The following is a 19,794-nucleotide window of genomic DNA, read 5'->3' on the forward strand; positions in this document are numbered from 1 at the left end:
TGTTGTCTTTGTAGTGCATTCAATTGAATATGGGTTGAAAAGGATTTGCAAATTATTGTATTTCGTTTATATTTACATCTAACACAATTTCCCAACTCATATGGAAACGGGTTTTGTACAAAATGACGTTAAAAAATGCTACACTAAACCCGACATTCATCACTGCTTAATTTAAACATATCTGTATTCATAAGAACTGATGAGGTCATTTTAGTTTGTGCATGGACAAAGTGAAGCTCTAGAGATAATTAGATTTTGCCTTGGACTACAATAAAATAGTGTTGTTTTGTATATGTATTGCTCCTCGCGGACAGTAGGTGGCGCCGTGTACAATTATTACAAGTTAGTGCCAGTTATTTCCAAACAAGGAAGACAGCGAACAACAAGGGAGGTGAAGACGCAGGCACATCGTGGTCCAGCTAAACGATTTTCGCTTTTTCCCCAAATACTTTGACGAAAGTCCTGAGTTGTGTAAGTTATGTTGTCGGGGTTATGTTGGCATATTGACTATATTTGAAGCCTGCTTGTCGTCATTGTCGGGTGTGCGCAATGATTAGCAAGATGGCCTGCTTGCTCGCTACAGTTTTTTCTAAATCATTGGTTTGTTTGGAACGTGAAGCCGGTTTGGAACGACTGAGGTTCAGTCAAGAAAAGTAATTTCGACGCATCGGATACACCACAACGTTTTTATTATGATGGTAGCCTGGAAACAGTTGGTATGTGGGCTTCAGGAGGACCGTTCTGTAATGGCGGATGGGGACTTGTGGATCTGACGTCATCAATGCACCATGTTCTGTTCTTTCACAGGCTGTGTGGAGGACAAGCGTGTTTGTTATATCGTGACGAGAAATTCAATAATTGGATGTTGCGATGAATGTTATCAATATTTTCTTAAATGGAAATGTCCTGGTGTGGAGGTACCTACATGTTCTTTTGGGGCTGCACAGTTATTGTTGATGATTTATCGATGTATAAATCACGGTTATTAATCATGATTAATTAATTAGTTGGATAAAACATTTTTTATTTTTTTTATTTAAGCAGTGGTATGTTAGCAAGGCTTTTGTTTTAAAATTAAACTTAACAAAAAAATCCTAAATAATGAAATCAAATTGACCTATGACAAAGGGTTAACTAAATATAAATATACCATTGCATAATGAAAACAGAAAAAATTACATTGGCACATATTTATGTGCACATTAAGGCTCATTCCACAAGCAATACCCTTTACTTCTCACAGTATTAATAGTGGTTCAATTATGTGAGAGTGTATATATTAGGACGGTCTAATGATTAAAAAAATTAAAAAATCAGATTAATCAGTGTTCATGATTAATGCAATATTTTTTTGGATTAATCACAAGATACTTTAAATTTTTACAGCCCTAATATTAATGTATTTATTAATATGTGTGTATGTAAATATATATATATATATATAGGGGTGTAACGGTACACAAAATTTCGGTTCGGTACGTACCTCGGTTTAGAGGTCACGGTTCGGTTCATTTTCGGTACAGTAAGAAAACAACAAAATATAAATATTTTGGTTATTTATTTACCAAATTTGTAAACAATGGCTTTATCCTTTTAACATTGGGAACACTATAATAATTCTGTCCACGTTAAATAACTTTAAACTGCCTCAAGTTGTTGCTCAGATTAAATAAAATGACAAAACTTTTCTTCGACATATAAAAAGTGCAACATTAAACCGTTTCAAGTCAACTCCATCCATCCATCCATTTTCTACCGCTTATTCCCTTCGGGGTCGCGGGGGGCGCTGGAGCCTATCTCAGCTACAATCGGGCGGAAGGCGGGGTACACCCTGGACAAGTCGCCACCTCATCGCAGGGCCAACACAGATAGACAGACAACATTCACACTCACACTCACACACTAGGGCCAATTTAGTGTTGCCAATAAACCTATCCCCAGGTGCATGTCTTTGGAGGTGGGAGGAAGCCGGAGTACCCGGAGGGAACCCACGCAGTCACGGGGAGAACATGCAAACTCCACACAGAAAGATCCCGAGGCCGGGATTGAACTCACGACTACTCAGGATCTTCGCATTGTGATAGCAGGGACCCTGCCCTTCAAAACTAGGCTGCTCCATTACTAATCATTAATGTAACTATAGCTGAAAAAAATAGTACAATAGCAATAGGAGAGACTATTCATCCTTCAACACCATGGAGTTCATGTAGGCCTAATGATGCAGTTACATTATTTTATCAATATCAGAGACAGAAACTCTTCATTTAACATAATGTCCTTTTTTGCTGCTTCAACACAGCTCAATCAACACAGAAAAAGGTAAAGTGAAATGACAGACAGACAGGGCTTTGCTGTCCGTAACACACACACACACCGCAAAATGAGCTAACGTTATGCTTAAAGCTAAGTAGCCTAGTAGCCTTCCCCTCTAGGACTGCGGGCTCAAAGTGATGTTACTAGTAGTTGACTGGGAGGTGTTTATTATAAATTGGGGAGAGCCCGCTGCCTGATGCTTACCTGCTAAACACCTACCTGCTCGACGCTGGAGCACTGACTCCATGCGCTTTGAATACGCACTGCTGATTGGCTGTTCCCACTCTGTGTGTAACCAATCAGATGGTTGTGTGGGTGGGACAATGCTGGGTGCTGTGTAGAGTACTGACAGAGGCAGAACGAAGCGGAGCAGCTTGTTAAGACCTTAGCTTAGGCGGCTACTAAATATGTTTGTGTGGAAACTTGTTCGGTACACCTCCGAACCGAATTGAAACCCCCGTACCGAAACGGTTCAATACAAATACACGTACCGTTACACCCCTAATATATATATACAGGTAAAAGCCAGTAAATTAGAATATTTTGAAAAACTTGATTTATTTCAGTAATTGCATTCAAAAGGTGTAACTTGTACATTATATTTATTCATTGCACACAGACTGATGCATTCAAATGTTTATTTCATTTAATTTTGATGATTTGAAGTGGCAACAAATGAAAATCCAAAATTCCGTGTGTCACAAAATTAGAATATTACTTAAGGCTAATACAAAAAAGGGATTTTTAGAAATGTTGGCCAACTGAAAAGTATGAAAATGAAAAATATGAGCATGTACAATACTCAATACTTGGTTGGAGCTCCTTTTGCCTCAATTACTGCGTTAATGCGGCGTGGCATGGAGTCGATGAGTTTCTGGCACTGCTCAGGTGTTATGAGAGCCCAGGTTGCTCTGATAGTGGCCTTCAACTCTTCTGCGTTTTTGGGTCTGGCATTCTGCATCTTCCTTTTCACAATACCCCACAGATTTTCTATGGGGCTAAGGTCAGGGGAGTTGGCGGGCCAATTTAGAACAGAAATACCATGGTCCGTAAAGCAGGCACGGGTAGATTTTGCGCTGTGTGCAGGCGCCAAGTCCTGTTGGAACTTGAAATCTCCATCTCCATAGAGCAGGTCAGCAGCAGGAAGCATGAAGTGCTCTAAAACTTGCTGGTAGACTGCTGCGTTGACCCTGGATCTCAGGAAACAGAGTGGACCGACACCAGCAGATGACATGGCACCCCAAACCATCACTGATGGTGGAAACTTTACACTAGACTTCAGGCAACGTGGATCCTGTGCCTCTCCTGTCTTCCTCCAGACTCTGGGACCTCGATTTCCAAAGGAAATGCAAAATTTGCATGGTTGGGTGATGGTTTGGGGTGCCATGTCATCTGCTGGTGTCGGTCCACTCTGTTTCCTGAGATCCAGGGTCAACGCAGCCGTCTACCAGCAAGTTTTAGAGCACTTCATGCTTCCTGCTGCTGACCTGCTCTATGGAGATGGAGATTTCAAGTTCCAACAGGACTTGGCGCCTGCACACAGCGCAAAATCTACCCGTGCCTGGTTTACGGACCATGGTATTTCTGTTCTAAATTGGCCCGCCAACTCCCCTGACCTTAGCCCCATAGAAAATCTGTGGGGTATTGTGAAAAGAAAGATGCAGAATGCCAGACCCAAAAACGCAGAAGAGTTGAAGGCCACTATCAGAGCAACCTGGGCTCTCATAACACCTGAGAAGTGCCAGAAACTCATCGACTCCATGCCACGCCGCATTAACGCAGTAATTGAGGCAAAAGGAGCTCCAACCAAGTATTGAGTATTGTACATGCTCATATTTTTCATTTTCATACTTTTCAGTTGGCCAACATTTCTAAAAATCCCTTTTTTGTATTAGCCTTAAGTAATATTCTAATTTTGTGAAACACGGAATTTTGGATTTTCCTTTGTTGCCACTTCAAATCATCAAAATTAAATGAAATAAACATTTGAATGCATCAGTCTGTGTGCAATGAATAAATATAATGTACAAGTTACACCTTTTGAATGCAATTACTGAAATAAATCAAGTTTTTCAAAATATTCTAATTTACTGGCTTTTACCTGTGTGTGTGTGTGTGTGTGTGTGTGTATATATATATATATATATATATATATATATATATATAGATAGATAGATGGATAGATAGATGTATAGATATATATTTCAAATGGCAGGTGGCTAATTCCCCAATGAACACAATAAAAAAATTATGTAGAATATAGGTATAGATTGAATAATACATGCAAACATTCTGAGTAAGAAAATGTGTAAAAATAGAGTGTGAGGAGTAAAATTACAGTAAAATACAGAAAAAAGGACATACATGGTTCATTTTGACATTTTATGCTTTACAGATGGTTAAAGATAGGTTAGTATACTGTTATATAAGCTTTATAACTAAGCGTTGCTTTATAAAAACATAAGCAAGTGTACAATATACTACATAGCTAAATTATTAATTTTATGGAGGTTTTTTTATATTCAGCAAAAAAAGTTAGTTTGTAGCACTGTTCCACATCTCTACACTTCTTTTGCCTTCTTAAAACCTCTCAAAGCACAGAAAAGTTTGCGTTTGTATGTCTTCCTGAATCAAATCTGCACATGTGCAGTAAGATGCAATAGTCCATTTTGAGAGAAGGGGTAGCTGTCAAAACGATCATGATTAAGCATGTTCATGTACTGTATTTTAATTACACAAGTTAAGACCACAAATAATTGTTTTAACTAGAAGGAAACTTTTGATATTTTTATGAAGCATTCGGGGCGAGATTTCGAGCTAATGATAAGTTTACAGCGTTCACCAGCCTTGACTCCTGCTAGCCATGATTCCTGCTAGTCTAAAAGCTAGGCAGCAGGATGCGCTGCATTTGTCGAGTAGACTGTGGCACTGACATGCGTACACTTCCTGTCCTTCATTTTAATGTGTATGCGAGCACAACTACACGCACAAAATTACCTGCAAAACCGAAAAACCACGGCCCATTAATGGGAATTGTTCACGAAGGGCCTGTACTATACTGCATACCCCTTGTACAACCTATTTATATATATATATATAGATAAATAACTGGCCAAATATGCCGTTTTTGCATCAGATATTTTGTTGTGCCTTTGAGAAATGGCTAGATACGGTGTCACTTGGTGCAGGTTTGCTGTTACTGTCGTCTCTACTTGGGGCACTTCTGCTTCTGTGGACCTTGGAGGTTTGGCATGCGTGACGCCCGCTCTGTGAAGTATTTACAGTGCTTCACTTTTTCTGCATTTTGTTAACAGCATTTTTCCAAAATGGAATAAATACATTTTTGTCCTCAAAATTCTACAGATAATACCACATAATGACAATGTTAAACGCTTTTTCTTTAATTTGATTTAAAAAAAAAACACACATGTACATAAGTATTTACAGCCTTTGCTCAGTACTCTGTTGATGCACTTTTGACTGTTATTACAGCCTCAAGTATATTTGATGTCACAAGCTTGGCACACCTATCGTTGGGCAGTTTCGCCCAGTCCTCTTTGCAGCACCTCTCAAGCGCCATCAGATTGGTTAAGAAGCTTTGGTTTTCATCCAGGTTGTCGCTGTACATTGTCGCATTCATCGTTCCCTCTATCTTCCTGCTGCTGAAAAACATCCCCACAGCATGATGCTGCCACCCCGACGCATCACTGTTGAGATGGTATCGGTGATGTTGATGAGCGGTGCATGGTTTCCTCCAAACATGACGCCTGGCATTCACGCCAAAAAGTTCAATCTTTGTCTAATCAGACCAGAGGATTTGTATTTCTCATGGTCTGAGAGTCTTTCAGGCACACATTGGCAAACTTTTATGAAGGAATGGCTTCCAACTGGCCACTATGCCAAACTGGCCTGATTGGTGGTTTGCTGTAGAGATGGTTGTCTTCCCGGAAGGTTCTCCTATCCCCACAGAGAAATGCTGTATCTCTGACAAAGTGACCATCGGGTTCTTGGGCACCTCCCTGACTAGACGAAGATGAATGCAGCCATGTACAGAGACAGCCTGGATGAAAAACAACACTTCCCATCCCACCTGATGGAGTTTGGCAAGTACTGCAAAGATAATAGGGCAAAACTGGCCAAAGATAGGTGTGCCAAGCTTCTGGCATTGTATTCAAACAGACTTAGACTTACACTTTTTTTTATTGTCATTCAAATTTGAACTTTACAGTACAGATAAGAACAACATTTTGTTGCATTAGCTCGTTGTAGTGCAGAATAAAAGAGCAATAAGGTGCAGTGTTGCATTTACATAAGAAGGTGCTGATATAGATTACTGTACAGATAAATATATTGCACTTTTGCATATGCATCCACGTTTATGGATGTATGTTATGTTGCCTGTATAGTCCAGCAAGGTCATTCGTTTTGGGGGGAATTGAGGGGATTATTTTGATGCGTTCTTGAGTTTTATGGCTTGAGGGAAAAAGCTGTTACAGAGGCTGCGGAACCTCCTTTCAGAGTCCGGCAGTGAAAACAGTCCTTGCTGGGATGGGAGGCGTCTCTACTGATTTTCTGAGCTCTGGTCAGGCAGCGGCTTTTTGCGATCTCCCAGATAGGAGGAAGAGGAGTCCTGATGATCTTTTTCGCCGTCCTCACCACTCTCTGCAGACTTTGAGGCCCTGCAGGCTCCAGTGCAGACAGAGAGGCAGTTGGTCAGTAGGCTCTCTATAGTGCCTCTGTAGAATGTGGTGAGAATAGTGGGTTGGGTGCTTAGCTCTTTTTATAAGAGCTCCGGTGTGTAGGGACCAGGTCAGATTGACAGTTATCTGCACCCCTAGGAACTTGGTGCCGCTTACCTTCTCCACTGATGTGCCGTTGATGAAGAGTGGAGTGGGGCTGGACTGGTGCCTCCTGAAGTCGACGATGATCTCCTTGGTCTCGTCAACGTTCAGGACCAGGTTGTTGGTTCTGCACCAATCAACCAGATGTTTCACCTCTTCCCTGTAGTGTTGTCCGCATACTTCACAATGTGGTTAGTAGTGGACCTGGCGCAGCAGGCATGGGTCATCAGTGTGAACAGCAGCGGACTCAGGACACAGCCCTGGGGGGGAGCCGATGCTCAGGGAGATGGCACTGGAGGTGTTGTCGCCCACTTTCACAGACTGCGGTCTGTCTGTGAGGATGTCAAGCAGCCAGTTGCATAGGGGGGTGCTGAATCCAAGGGGCGCCAGTTTGCTCACCGGGTGCTGCGGTATGATTATGTTGAACGACGAGCTGAAGTCCAGAAACAACATCCGCACGCATGTGTCCTTCCTTTCCAGATGTTCTAAGCTCAGGTGGAATTCAGAGGAGGTGGTGTCCTCTGTGGACCGGTTAGGGTAATAAGCAAACTGGGACGGGTCGAATGTGGTGGGTGGGTGGGTGGGGTCTGGAGACAATGTTTTCCTTTACCATCCTCTTGGAGCACTTCATTATGATGGGGGTGAGTGCCACTGGACGATAATCATTGAGGGAGGAGATTGTGGGTTTTTTTAGGCACTGGAATGATTACTTGAGGTTGTAATTACTGCCAGAGGCTGTCAATACTTATATACATGTGATTTTTGTTTCTTCTCTTTTTTTAATAAATTAGCAAATTAAAAATAAATATTCCCATTGCAGGCGAGCGATGGTGGTTGAGGGTAAAGGTGGAGTGTCTTTAGAGCTGGTCAGTTAGTCACATTTCCTGGACTGAGCTCGATCTGGTTTGGGGCCGGCAGTGTGCGTGTCTGGAAAGCAGCGAGGTGTGCTGCATGGGAGAGCACCAACAGGAATGTCCTAGGTTGGCGACCACTGCTCTGGGTCGTGACCTCCAAAAACCACAGCACTGTCACCCTCTGCTCCCAACGCTACGACTCACTCTTACATGAGTCGTCTGTTGCAAAAGTTCATACCAGCCGCTCGTTTGCTTGTTATGCAGCCATCTTAATTAAACCCTAATTTTTCGTCCCCCCCCGGTAGTTGGCTGATTGTTTGTTGTGAAAGTGCTTGATTTGAATGTTAATATCTTATAAGATTATCCTAATTTGTGATTAAAATTGTATTAATTGTGCAGCCCAAGTCTGTGTTGTGGATGCAGTATTGGGGTGATACTGTTATAAAATTAGAGCAGTATATACACCATTGAATATAAGGTTGTTGTTGATCTGTTTTTTGTGATGGCTAGTGTACTGTTATGTGGTAACTTCTCTTTTCTATTGTGTGAGAGTTACCCTTGAAAATACAGTACAATGAATAGAATTGAGTTTTGTCTATTTGGTTGTGAGTATAAATGGTAGGACGTGATGTGTGGAATTTACTGAAATGCTGCATTGGAGACAGAATTGTATATAGATTTGAATAGTTGTTTGTCTATATGAGCAGTTAAATGGTGCACAGTTAGCTGGTATAGCTCAAGCACACCTGTGACCCTAATAAGGACAAGTGGTATAGGAAATGGAGGAAATTTGAAACTTGGGTTCTTTTTCGCCTTGAAATATATGCTTCCAGAGAGCTGCTGTTTAATGGGCCATAATTATAGAACACGCTCGTGTAGTGTCACAATAATTGGGTATGTTTTCCAGTTCTTATGTTGCCCGCCTACCGGCCGAATGCAACTGAGATAGGCTCCAGCACCCCTCGCGACCCCAAAAGGGACAAGCAGTGGAAAATGGATGGATGGATGTTGCTGTAATGATGCTGCAGCAATGGGAATGAAGGGCTCATTTGTTGTGTACTCTGCTGTTGGACAACTTCCGGATGGCTCGTCAATCTTGGATGGAGGATTGTACCACTAAGGCTACGACAGAGTTCTCTGTTGACGGGAACATTTTGGGGAAAGTTGGTTGCATCTGAAGGCATTTGCCATCTGCATATTTGACAATCGTGGTGTGATTGACAGGAATGGTATTGATCCACTTTAGGTTGTACCATAAAATAAATCATGGAATTTAGACAAGTGTGAAGGTTAAGCGGAGTTTGTTTTGACTCACTGTAGAGTTTTATTGCAGTCTAAATTGATGGCTTAACCAAAAAGTTGGAAAAATGGCCGTTGGCATGCAACAAAGATTTTTTGCAATGTTTCATGTCATGGTTTGACTTGAAAGTTGCTGGGCATTTGTGGAGAGGTTTCTTCTGACTATTTTGGTTGGAACGAAGCATGTAATAACTCTTTCAAATACAAAGAGAATTATTCTTAGGAAATCTTGTGGTGAGACATTGTCCACACAGGTTGTTCTCTTACCATTTTTAGCTTTGGAGTGTCACACATTTTTAGACCCTGTTCTTGTCTAATGAAAATCCTCAGCTGGCATTGCTCATGAGGTTATGTGGTGACATATTGGAATGGTAGGAAGTGCAGAGCTGAAATCTCTGTTGGGAATAATGCTATTCTATACCCTTTTGTCTGCAGGTGCTGTTGTTTGTGCTTCAGCATGGCAGTCGTCATCCGTTTACAGGGATTGAGGATTGCTGCTGGTTCTCAGGATATTCGCAAGTTCTTCACCGGCCTCAAAATTCCAGACGGCGGAGTACACATAATTGGCGGGGAGAGGGAAGAAGCTTTTATTATTTTTGCTTCTGATGAAGATGCGAGGAGAGCCATGACCCGATCAGGGGGTCAAATTAGGGGGGGACGTGTTACTTTGCTGCTCAGTAGCAAAACAGAGATGCAGAGTTTACTTGAAAAAAGCGCAAAAAAGGTGGAGACAATTCAAAAGAGCCACATTGAAGACAATGGCAGGCATGCCCGACGATCCATGGACTCTGACGCAAGCACAAGAGCAGCAAGTCGACGTGAGATATCCCCCCCGACCCGCCAACAGAGATCCTCATCAAATGACAAGTCTACCTGGGTTTTTCTCAAAGGACTGCCATACACTGTGACCGAAAGAGATCTTTATGAGTTTTTCAGTGGTTTACGTATCGTTAACATGACTCTGATGAAAAATCAGGCCGGAAAAAACAACGGGATGTGTCTTGTAAAATTTTTCAGCTATGAGGACGTACAGGAAGCTCTGAAAAAGGACAGGGAGTACATTGGTTCTCGCTATGTGGAGGTTAGTTCAACATGCGAACAGGATTGGCTGCGGACAGATGGCCGGCTTGAAAGACGTGGATCACCGTTACAGGTTCCACGGAATTTCCAACATAATATGAGGTCCCAATCTCCTACAGGTCAGATGAGGCTCTCCTCATCCTCTCATGAGGAGTTCTGTGTTCTTGTGGAAAATCTCTCCTTTGCAGTAGAGAAAGAAGACATGAAAAGACTATTTCGCCACGCAAGCCTTGCGGATGACCAGATCTTGTTTGTTACAGCAGATGATCGCAAAAGTAGGTCTGCTTTTGTGCTGTTCAAGACCCTGCGAGAGTACCGTGAGGCAACAGCCCAGGAGAAAAAATCATTTTTCAATCGATGGATTCACACCCGCTCCATCTCAAGAGAAAAAATGATATCTATTTTGGAGGAAAATAATACCAATGTCAGCCCTTCTGAAAACACACAAAGGTTTAATGAGAGGCTGCCATCTTTCCCCAGAGATCCTGACATGGAGAAGGTGTGCCTGTATGTGCAGAATCTTCCCTTCGATGTACGGAAAGTTGAGGTTTTGGACTTCTTCCTTGGGTTCAGCATCACAGAAGATGATGTGCTCCTGCTACATGACAATATAGGCGCAGGAATCGGGAAAGCCTTGGTTGTCTTTCCTTCTGAGTCCGCAGCTATGGGTGCCCTCACTCTCAATGGACAGCGATATCTCGGTGCAGAGGTTGCCCTCGAATGTATATCAAAGGCCCAGATGCGGCAATTGAGCACTGAGCCACCTGCGTTTCAAAGTCCACAGAGAAGATTTGATCAGTTCTCTGGGGTTGGTGCCAGCGAGTACCCTGACTTCAAAGGTCTTCCTGCTGATATGCCTATGAATGCTGGGCCTCAAGCCCACAGAGGCTATGATGAGTCATATGGAGACCACAGGGTCCCACTTGACAGAGGCAACGGTTGTCATGTTAGCGGTGGTCTACAAGAGCAGCGTTTCAGTGGTCCTACCTGTGTAAAGCTGTCCAATTTACCATTCCAAGTAAAAATGGAAGAAATCTATGATTTTTGCCACGGGTATCGTATCATCCCTGGGTCGGTGTCATTGCAGTACGACAGGAGTGGATTAACTAAAGGTACTGCAACCGTGGTATTTGAGACCCGGCAGGAGGCTGCAGTAGCAATTAAGGAGCTCAGTGGAAGGCCAGTAGGTGCTCGAAAAATCCTACTTAAGTTTGTGTGAAAGTAACATGGGTTTTTGACATTAAGCAGGCACAAGTGTTCTTCTTGTTTGAACCCCATAAATTGTTTTTTGATGGGAAACATTTTTTGATTTTCTTACTGTATGCCATGATTATTGTGCTGAATTTCCCCCAGGGATCAATAACGTACTTTCTATTCTATTCTATTATTACAAACTTTTGTTTTACGGTCATTGTATTTTTGGGGGTAGTCAAAGCTGTTGCCTGTAAATAATTTTAAAAATGCAATTCTTATTTTACATACATTGAATTTAATTTGATTTAATTGTGGTACTGTTTGTATATTATACAATGCCCCCAGCTTTGTATGTTTATTACTGTACTGTCATTAAAAATACATCAAGCTCAAAAGTATGTTTTGTTTGCCTCATTGTTGAGATCTGCTTCAGTAAAATAAGTATTAGGAAAGCATAAAGGGGAACTGAATGCACTTTTTGGAATTTTGCCTATCGTTCTCAATAATGAGAGGAGAACACTTTTTTTTTTAGGATTTTAAAGATAATTCTAATGGGGGTCACCGTTGTAGCTTTCAAAGCCCTCAAACAACTTCAAAACCCTCCAATGTTTTGTATACACACTGCAAGTGTGTATATATATATATATATATATATAATGTAATATGTACAATATTTACCGTGTTTTGGTCATTTTAAGCATATGCATCATGGAAGCCATTGCATTTCCCATTTTATTTCATGTCAAAACAAAATAAACAATTGACATAAAGTAAATTATGAATGAAAAGGAGCAGAAAGAAGTCTAAACTTGTAACATCTTGGCTCATAGTCAACTTACAGCATTTGTTGGTCAATGTAGGAGACTGCCAGGCCATATTTCTATTTCACAACACCAAAGAAAAACATTTACTCAATCACCTATTTTTTTCAAGACAAAGTTTTACATTTAGCTCCACCGTCAAGTTTGTGCCATAAACAAAGACCATCGATTGAAATGCTTATTTCTGTTGTCATTGTTCTAAAACCAGATAAAACAAATATGCTGAAGGATGGATGACTGACATCCATAGTCACATATATTTAAAATGTCCTGTAACTTTATATATATATATATATATATATATATATATAGGGCTGCAACAACTAATTGATTATAAAAATAGTTGGCGATTAATTTAGTCATCGATTCGTTGGATCTATGCTATTTTTTGTTTTATAAACCTTTATTTATAAACTGCAACATGTACAAACAGCTGAGAAACAATAATCAAAATAAGTATGGTGCCAGTATGCTGTTTTTTTCTAATAAAATACTGGAAAGGATAGAAATGTAGTTTGTCTCTTTTATATTATTAATCGAAGCAATAATCGACAGATTAATCGATTATCAAATTAATCGTTAGTTGCAGCCCTAATATATATAGATATTTACATTAAAATATTTACATAAAAATTAATATATTTGGTCAAATCTAAGATTGCAGATTATAAAATCTGTATTTCTGGTCAAATCTGTAAAATTGCAAATTGCAACAAAAATATATTTCTGGTCAAATCTAAACTTGCAGAATACGCATACGTCATGTCCAGGTCAAAGGAAAGTGATTCATTTCCTGAAGTAGCTTTATTTTGAAAGTTATCCGGACGGTAAATTGTCTTTTTTTGAACGATTTGATGCTGCTGACTAATGCCACACATCACGCTGATGGAACATCCTATCAAACCTACAGGTGAATTGTTAGTTTGACGTGTTTTATTACAGAGACTCGTTCCAAATATCGTTAAGTTGGAAAGGACATATGTTATGCTTGTTTAGGGTTAGGGTTTTTAACAACTGCGCTACACTTAAAAAGTGTGAAAGTAAATACTAGCGAGCACACGTGGGGCATCGCTCAGTTTACACTTGAACGATAACATTTTGGGGAAATAAAACTGCTTGAACGATAACATTTTGGGGAAATAAAACTGCCAACGCACAATTATCACTTTGAAAAAAAAATAAAAAATTCTGGAGAGTTTAAACATTTTTATAACGAGCTTTCTGCAATGTAAAATCCTAATTAACATGGTGCGAGTGCACCGCTTAGCTAATGTGGCGATTGTTGCACTGCTAAAATGACATGTATGTATACATATTAACTCATCTGTTTGGTTGTTTACCACCCCCGAATAGACTGCTATATATATTTAATTTAAGTCTTAATACGTTCTTGGTGTCAGTTCCAACCTATCTTTTTAACTCAAGGGACAACAATATCGCCCAAGAAAAACAATAACCATGGCAATTATCGAATACAAATACCAAAAAATAAATTGGTTTAGTGTCATTTGTTTTATACCACGGTATCTTTCACACGTTTACATTTAAATATTGTATTGATTCCATTTGGTCATTCAAAGTTACTTAACTATGAGTTTGAGTTTGAGTTTATTTCAAACATGCAAGCATACAACATGATACATCACAATTTCCAGTTCCTCTTTTCAACATGTTCGAAAAGGAGTAGGAAGAAGCAGAGTTTATTTAATCCTACCCCTTTTCTTTACATAACAGTTGCTAAAACTTTTTGTTCGCTCCCTGTTCACAATTTATTCACAATATACTCCATAAGTAATCACAATAAAAATAAATAATAATAATTTAATAATAATAATTGGTGAAGTAAGTCATATTTCATATGATGAGATTAGTAAGATTACTTTGAGAATGAATGAATGGATGGATGAAATAAATTGAGAATGTTTGTCATGGTTCTTGTTCTTTGTACTTTGTAAACACTTTAAGTTTGAAGAGTTTGTTGAAGTGGATCATATTAGTACATTGTTTGATTGCTTTGCTTAATCCATTCCATAATTTAATTCCACATACTGATATACTATTTTGCTTGTCATCATCATTTTTTGATCAAAGAGAAACAGTTTAAGCAGTGAGGAGATTACATGCGTGTGATTGATTGATTGATTGATTGAGACTTTTATTTGTAGATTGCACAGTACACTACATATTCCGTACAATTGACCACTAAATGGTAACACCCGAATACGTTTTTCAACTTGTTTAAGTCGGGGTCCACGAGTAAAATAAAGACAAAAAACTATATGGCTTCTGCAATATGAAGGGTACAACGGAAGATACACAATATATTTAATGAGTAAAAACTTTTAATAGTAAATAAATAAAAAAAGTTAGAATAAGAAAATTAAGTATATATGCATACAATTGATTATGGAGTAAACATTTCGCAATAAACACAATTTATTAAAGAAAAACAAGCAACCCAAAACCATAAGAAAATAGAAGTTAAGAAATATATTACAGCTTGTGCGGTCTTATGTTTAAATGTCTCAATTCAAATACCTGGGTGTCACAGTAACATTTGATGGTAGGTGTGACAAAGAGCTAAACAAAAGGATTGCCATGTCAAAATACAGCTTCAACAAAATGAGTCTTATATATAAAATAGAAACATCTCAATTGACACCAAACTCAAGAGTCCTCAAAACGTATGCATGGTCTGTCCTACTTTACGGCAGTGAATGCTGAACTTTAAATAATCAACAACTGAGAAAATTAGAGGCAACTAAAATGTGGTTCTTCAGAAAAATACTCTGCATATCATGGACTGAAAAGAAAAGTAATGAAGAGGTATTTGCAAAGGCTAAAACAAGAAGATCTCTAATTGCAACGATTCGAAATAGGCAGCTGAAATTCCTCGGACATATTAGAAAAGACGGCTTAGAAAAATTTATGTTAACAGGAAAACTAGTAGGAAAGAAAGCTCCAGGTCGACAACGAACAACATATATCAACAGCCTAAGACATTTTATCGGAAATATCAATAATATAGAACTCATACATAGATCGGACGACAGAGAAGACTGGAGAGCCCTGGTCATCGATGCCTGCAAACAGGCCTGATACCCCAAGATGATGTGCGGTCTTAAGAAAAAGGAACAGAATGTTCAAAATAACTGACAATAATATGACAATTTCAGAATGATCAGCATAAAGCATAAATATATAATGGATTGTTATGATATAGATGTAAAGTCAGATAATAGTGGTCTGTAGTAAATGTCAACTTGTAGTAATGATGAAGAAAGTGTGATTAACTTCACTGACATTAGAATGGAAGTGTCAAGGACAAGGATCCTCCAGAAACATCTGGAGCCTGCAAGACCCCTGCGTCGTCTTCTCCAAATAGGCCCACGTAAGTACGTGGTCTGCAACAGGTCGTTCAGCTCGTACACGTACTAACAAAGTTGCTATTGGATCTGTTTTTATATGACGTTCTTCTCCCTTTCTGTTTCATATATTTCAAAATGTAGAACCCACGATAATTGCAGCTTCATGTGCACAGACCTTTTTGGACATTGTGGATGATGAGGTAAGAAGTGCATTAGGAAAGGTACAAGTGTAAAAATAAGTTACCCAGTGTAAAACCTAAAAACACCCGTCCCCCTCCCGAATACACCCGGTTCAAGCTGCTCTTTCTTTTCGAATAGGTGTCAAAAAGCCTCAGAAAAAGCAAAAGTTTAACCTTTGATTATACTCTACAAATTTCCTTTTAATCTTAACAGGGGCTTTTGACTTTAGAGCTAAAATGTTTAGAAAGAAACCAAGGCATTAAGGATCCAGATCTTATGTGCAGGCCAGCAGGTGGCGCCAAGGGACTTCTCACCAATCGAGTCAGAGTGTTTCCTCTTGACACTCTCACACACCCTAGTGACCTGGAGAAATGCAGCTGGGAAAACGCTCTGAACGGTTGTTAGTAACTTAGCAAACACCAGAGGAAGAGTTACGATGCTAATTTTATTATGATGGTAATCAATGAAGCAGAGTCAATCAATTTGTTTTATTTGTAACATGTTAAAACTTTACAAGAACACTGTTTTGCTCAAGTGATCAACCATCCTAAAGGAGTAGGAAGAAGCTTGTCTGGTCCCTATGCTGTGCCATAAGCAGCATTCCAAAAAGGAGTGTCCAGTTACTATGAAATATGTCCTTTCCTCATCCTAATCTACCAAATGTTTATTTCACTGATATATTATGTGATTTATTCAAATTGGTTGGGTCTTAAAATCTTAAAAAATGTTAGCTGCCCAAAACTCGCTCATTGTATATGGTTTGCCTATTGTAATTGTCTTACCAAGACAGTTATGTGCTCTTTGTTTAAATATTTTCAGAAAGTAATTGACATAGAGCAATTCTGCAAGATTGTCAACATCCAAAAGCAGGAAGAAGGTAAATTGACTGGTTTGACACTGCCTTTCTTGTATATCTGTGTATCTGTGTATATATATATATATATATATATATATATATATATATATGTATGTACAGTTAGGTCCATAAATATTTGGACATTGACACAATTTTCAGTATTCCAGCACTGTACAACACCACAATGGATTTGAAATGAAACAATCAAGATCTGCTTTAAGTGCAGACTTTGAGCTTTAATTTGAGGGTATTTACATCCAAATCAGGTGAACGGTGTAGGAATTACAACCCATTTTATAAGTGCCTTCCACTTTTTAAGGGACCAAAAGTAATTGGACAAACTAATATAATCATAAATAAAATTGTCATTTTTTAATACTTTGTTGCAAATCCTTTGCAGTCAATGACAGCTTGAAGTGTGGAACACATAGACATCACCAGACGCAGGGTTTGGTCCCTTGTGATGCTTTGCCAGGCCTCTGCTGCAGCTGTCTTCACTTCCTGCTTGTTCTTTGGGCATTTTCCCTTCAGTTTTGTCTTCAGCAAGTGAAATTCATGCTCAATTGGATTCAGGTCAGGTGATTGACTTGGCCATTGCAGGACATTCCACTTCTTTGCCTTAAAAAACTATTTGGTTGCTTTCGCAGTATGCTTGGGGTCATTGACCATCTGCATTGTGAAGCGCCGTCCAATGACTTTTGAAGCATTTGGCTGAATATGAGCAGATAATATTGCCCCAAACACTTCAGAATTCATTCTGCTGCTTTTGTCAGCTGTCACATCATCAATAAATATAAGAGATCAAGATCCACTGGCAGCCATGCATGCCACTACCACCACCATGCTTCACTGATGAGGTGGTATGCTTTGGATCTTGAGCAGTTCCTTCCCTTCTCCATACTCTTTTCTTTCCATCATTCTGCTACAAGTTGATCTTGGTCTCATCTGTCCATAAGATGTTGTTCCAGAACTGCACAGGCTCTTTTAGATGTTTCTTGGCAAACTCTAATCTGGCCTTCCTGTTTTTGAGGCTCACCGATGGTTTACACCTTGTGATGAACCCTCTGTATTTCCTCTGGAGAAGTCGTCTCTTAATTGTTGACTTGGACACAGATACACCTACCTCCTGGAGACTTTTCTTCATCTGGCCAACTGTTGTGAAGGGCTTTTTCTTGACAAGGGAAAGGATTTTTCTGTCATCCACCACACTTGTTTTCCGTGGTCTTCCAGGTCTTTTGGTGTTGCTGAGCTCACCAGTGTGTTCTCTCTTTTTAAGAATGTACCAAACAGTTGATTTGGCCACACCTAATGTTTTTGCTATCTATCTGATGGCTTTGTTTTGATTTTTCAGCCTAATGATGGCTTGCTTCACTGATAGTGACAGCTCTTTGGACATCATATTAAGAGATGACCTCCCCAGATTCCAAATGAATACACCACACTTGAAATGCCACCGAGGCCTTTTATCTGCTCTTTGTAAATGAAATAAATGAAAAAAAAACAAGGGAATAACACAAACGTGGCCATGGAACAGCTGAGTAGCCAATTGTCCAATTACTTTTGGTCCCTTAAAAAGTGGAAGGCACATATAAAATGTGTTGTAATTCCTACACCGTTCACCTGATTTGGATGTAAATACCCTCAAATTAAAGCTCAAAGTCTGCACTTAAAGCACATCTTGATTGTTTCATTTCAAATCCATTGTGGTGTTGTACAGAGCTGGAATACTGAAAATTGTGTCAATGTCCAAATATTTATGGACCTAACTGTATGTATGTATGTATGTGTGCGTGTATATATACAGGTAAAAGCCAGTAAATTAGAATATTTTGAAAAACTTGATTTATTTCAGTAATTGCATTCAAAAGGTGTAACTTGTACATTATATTTATTCATTGCACACAGACTGATGCATTCAAATGTTTATTTCATTTAATTTTGATGATTTGAAGTGGCAACAAATGAAAATCCAAAATTCCGTGTGTCACAAAATTAGAATATTACTTAAGGCTAATACAAAAAAGGGATTTTTAGAAATGTTGGCCAACTGAAAAGTATGAAAATGAAAAATATGAGCATGTACAATACTCAATACTTGGTTGGAGCTCCTTTTGCCTCAATTACTGCGTTAATGCGGCGTGGCATGGAGTCGATGCGTTTCTGGCACTGCTCAGGTGTTATGAGAGCCCAGGTTGCTCTGATAGTGGCCTTCAACTCTTCTGCGTTTTTGGGTCTGGCATTCTGCATCTTCCTTTTCACAATACCCCACAGATTTTCTATGGGGCTAAGGTCAGGGGAGTTGGCGGGCCAATTTAGAACAGAAATGCCATGGTCCGTAAACCAGGCACGGGTAGATTTTGCGCTGTGTGCAGGCGCCAAGTCCTGTTGGAACTTGAAATCTCCATCTCCATAGAGCAGGTCAGCAGCAGGAAGCATGAAGTGCTCTAAAACTTGCTGGTAGACGGCTGCGTTGACCCTAGATCTCAGGAAACAGAGTGGACCGACACCAGCAGATGACATGGCACCCCAAACCATCACTGATGGTGGAAACTTTACACTAGACTTCAGGCAACGTGGATCCTGTGCCTCTCCTGTCTTCCTCCAGACTCTGGGACCTCGATTTCCAAAGGAAATGCAAAATTTGCATGGTTGGGTGATGGTTTGGGGTGCCATGTCATCTGCTGGTGTCGGTCCACTCTGTTTCCTGAGATCCAGGGTCAACGCAGCCGTCTACCAGCAAGTTTTAGAGCACTTCATGCTTCCTGCTGCTGACCTGCTCTATGGAGATGGAGATTTCAAGTTCCAACAGGACTTGGCGCCTGCACACAGCGCAAAATCTACCCGTGCCTGGTTTACGGACTATGGTATTTCTGTTCTAAATTGGCCCGCCAACTCCCCTGACCTTAGCCCCATAGAAAATCTGTAGGGTATTGTGAAAAGGAAGATGCAGAATGCCAGACCCAAAAACGCAGAAGAGTTGAAGGCCAC

At 39.9% G+C, this 19,794-nt stretch overlaps 2 protein-coding genes across 2 annotated transcripts in view; both read left to right on the forward strand.

The window, feature by feature from the left end:
- The first annotated feature begins 327 nt into the window (after positions 1-327).
- Positions 328-11,976, forward strand: rbm12bb (RNA binding motif protein 12Bb). The gene is made up of 2 exons (XM_061954406.2): positions 328-471; positions 9,743-11,976. The coding sequence occupies exon 2, from the start codon at positions 9,765-9,767 to the stop codon at positions 11,604-11,606; it is 1,842 nt and encodes a 613-aa protein (XP_061810390.1). The 5' UTR covers positions 328-471; positions 9,743-9,764; the 3' UTR covers positions 11,607-11,976.
- Positions 11,977-13,177: 1,201 nt separating this feature from the next.
- Positions 13,178-19,794, forward strand: part of upp1 (uridine phosphorylase 1) — a 44,940-nt gene continuing 38,323 nt past the window's right edge. The window contains exons 1-4 of the mRNA XM_061954408.2: positions 13,178-13,312; positions 15,711-15,793; positions 15,912-15,970; positions 16,770-16,827. Coding sequence (XP_061810392.1) covers positions 13,257-13,312; positions 15,711-15,793; positions 15,912-15,970; positions 16,770-16,827 — 256 coding nt within the window. The 5' untranslated portion in view covers positions 13,178-13,256. The remainder of the gene's footprint in view (positions 13,313-15,710; positions 15,794-15,911; positions 15,971-16,769; positions 16,828-19,794) is intronic.

The sequence above is a fragment of the Nerophis lumbriciformis genome, linkage group LG04 (assembly GCF_033978685.3).
Source record: "Nerophis lumbriciformis linkage group LG04, RoL_Nlum_v2.1, whole genome shotgun sequence".
Lineage (NCBI taxonomy): Eukaryota > Metazoa > Chordata > Actinopteri > Syngnathiformes > Syngnathidae > Nerophis > Nerophis lumbriciformis.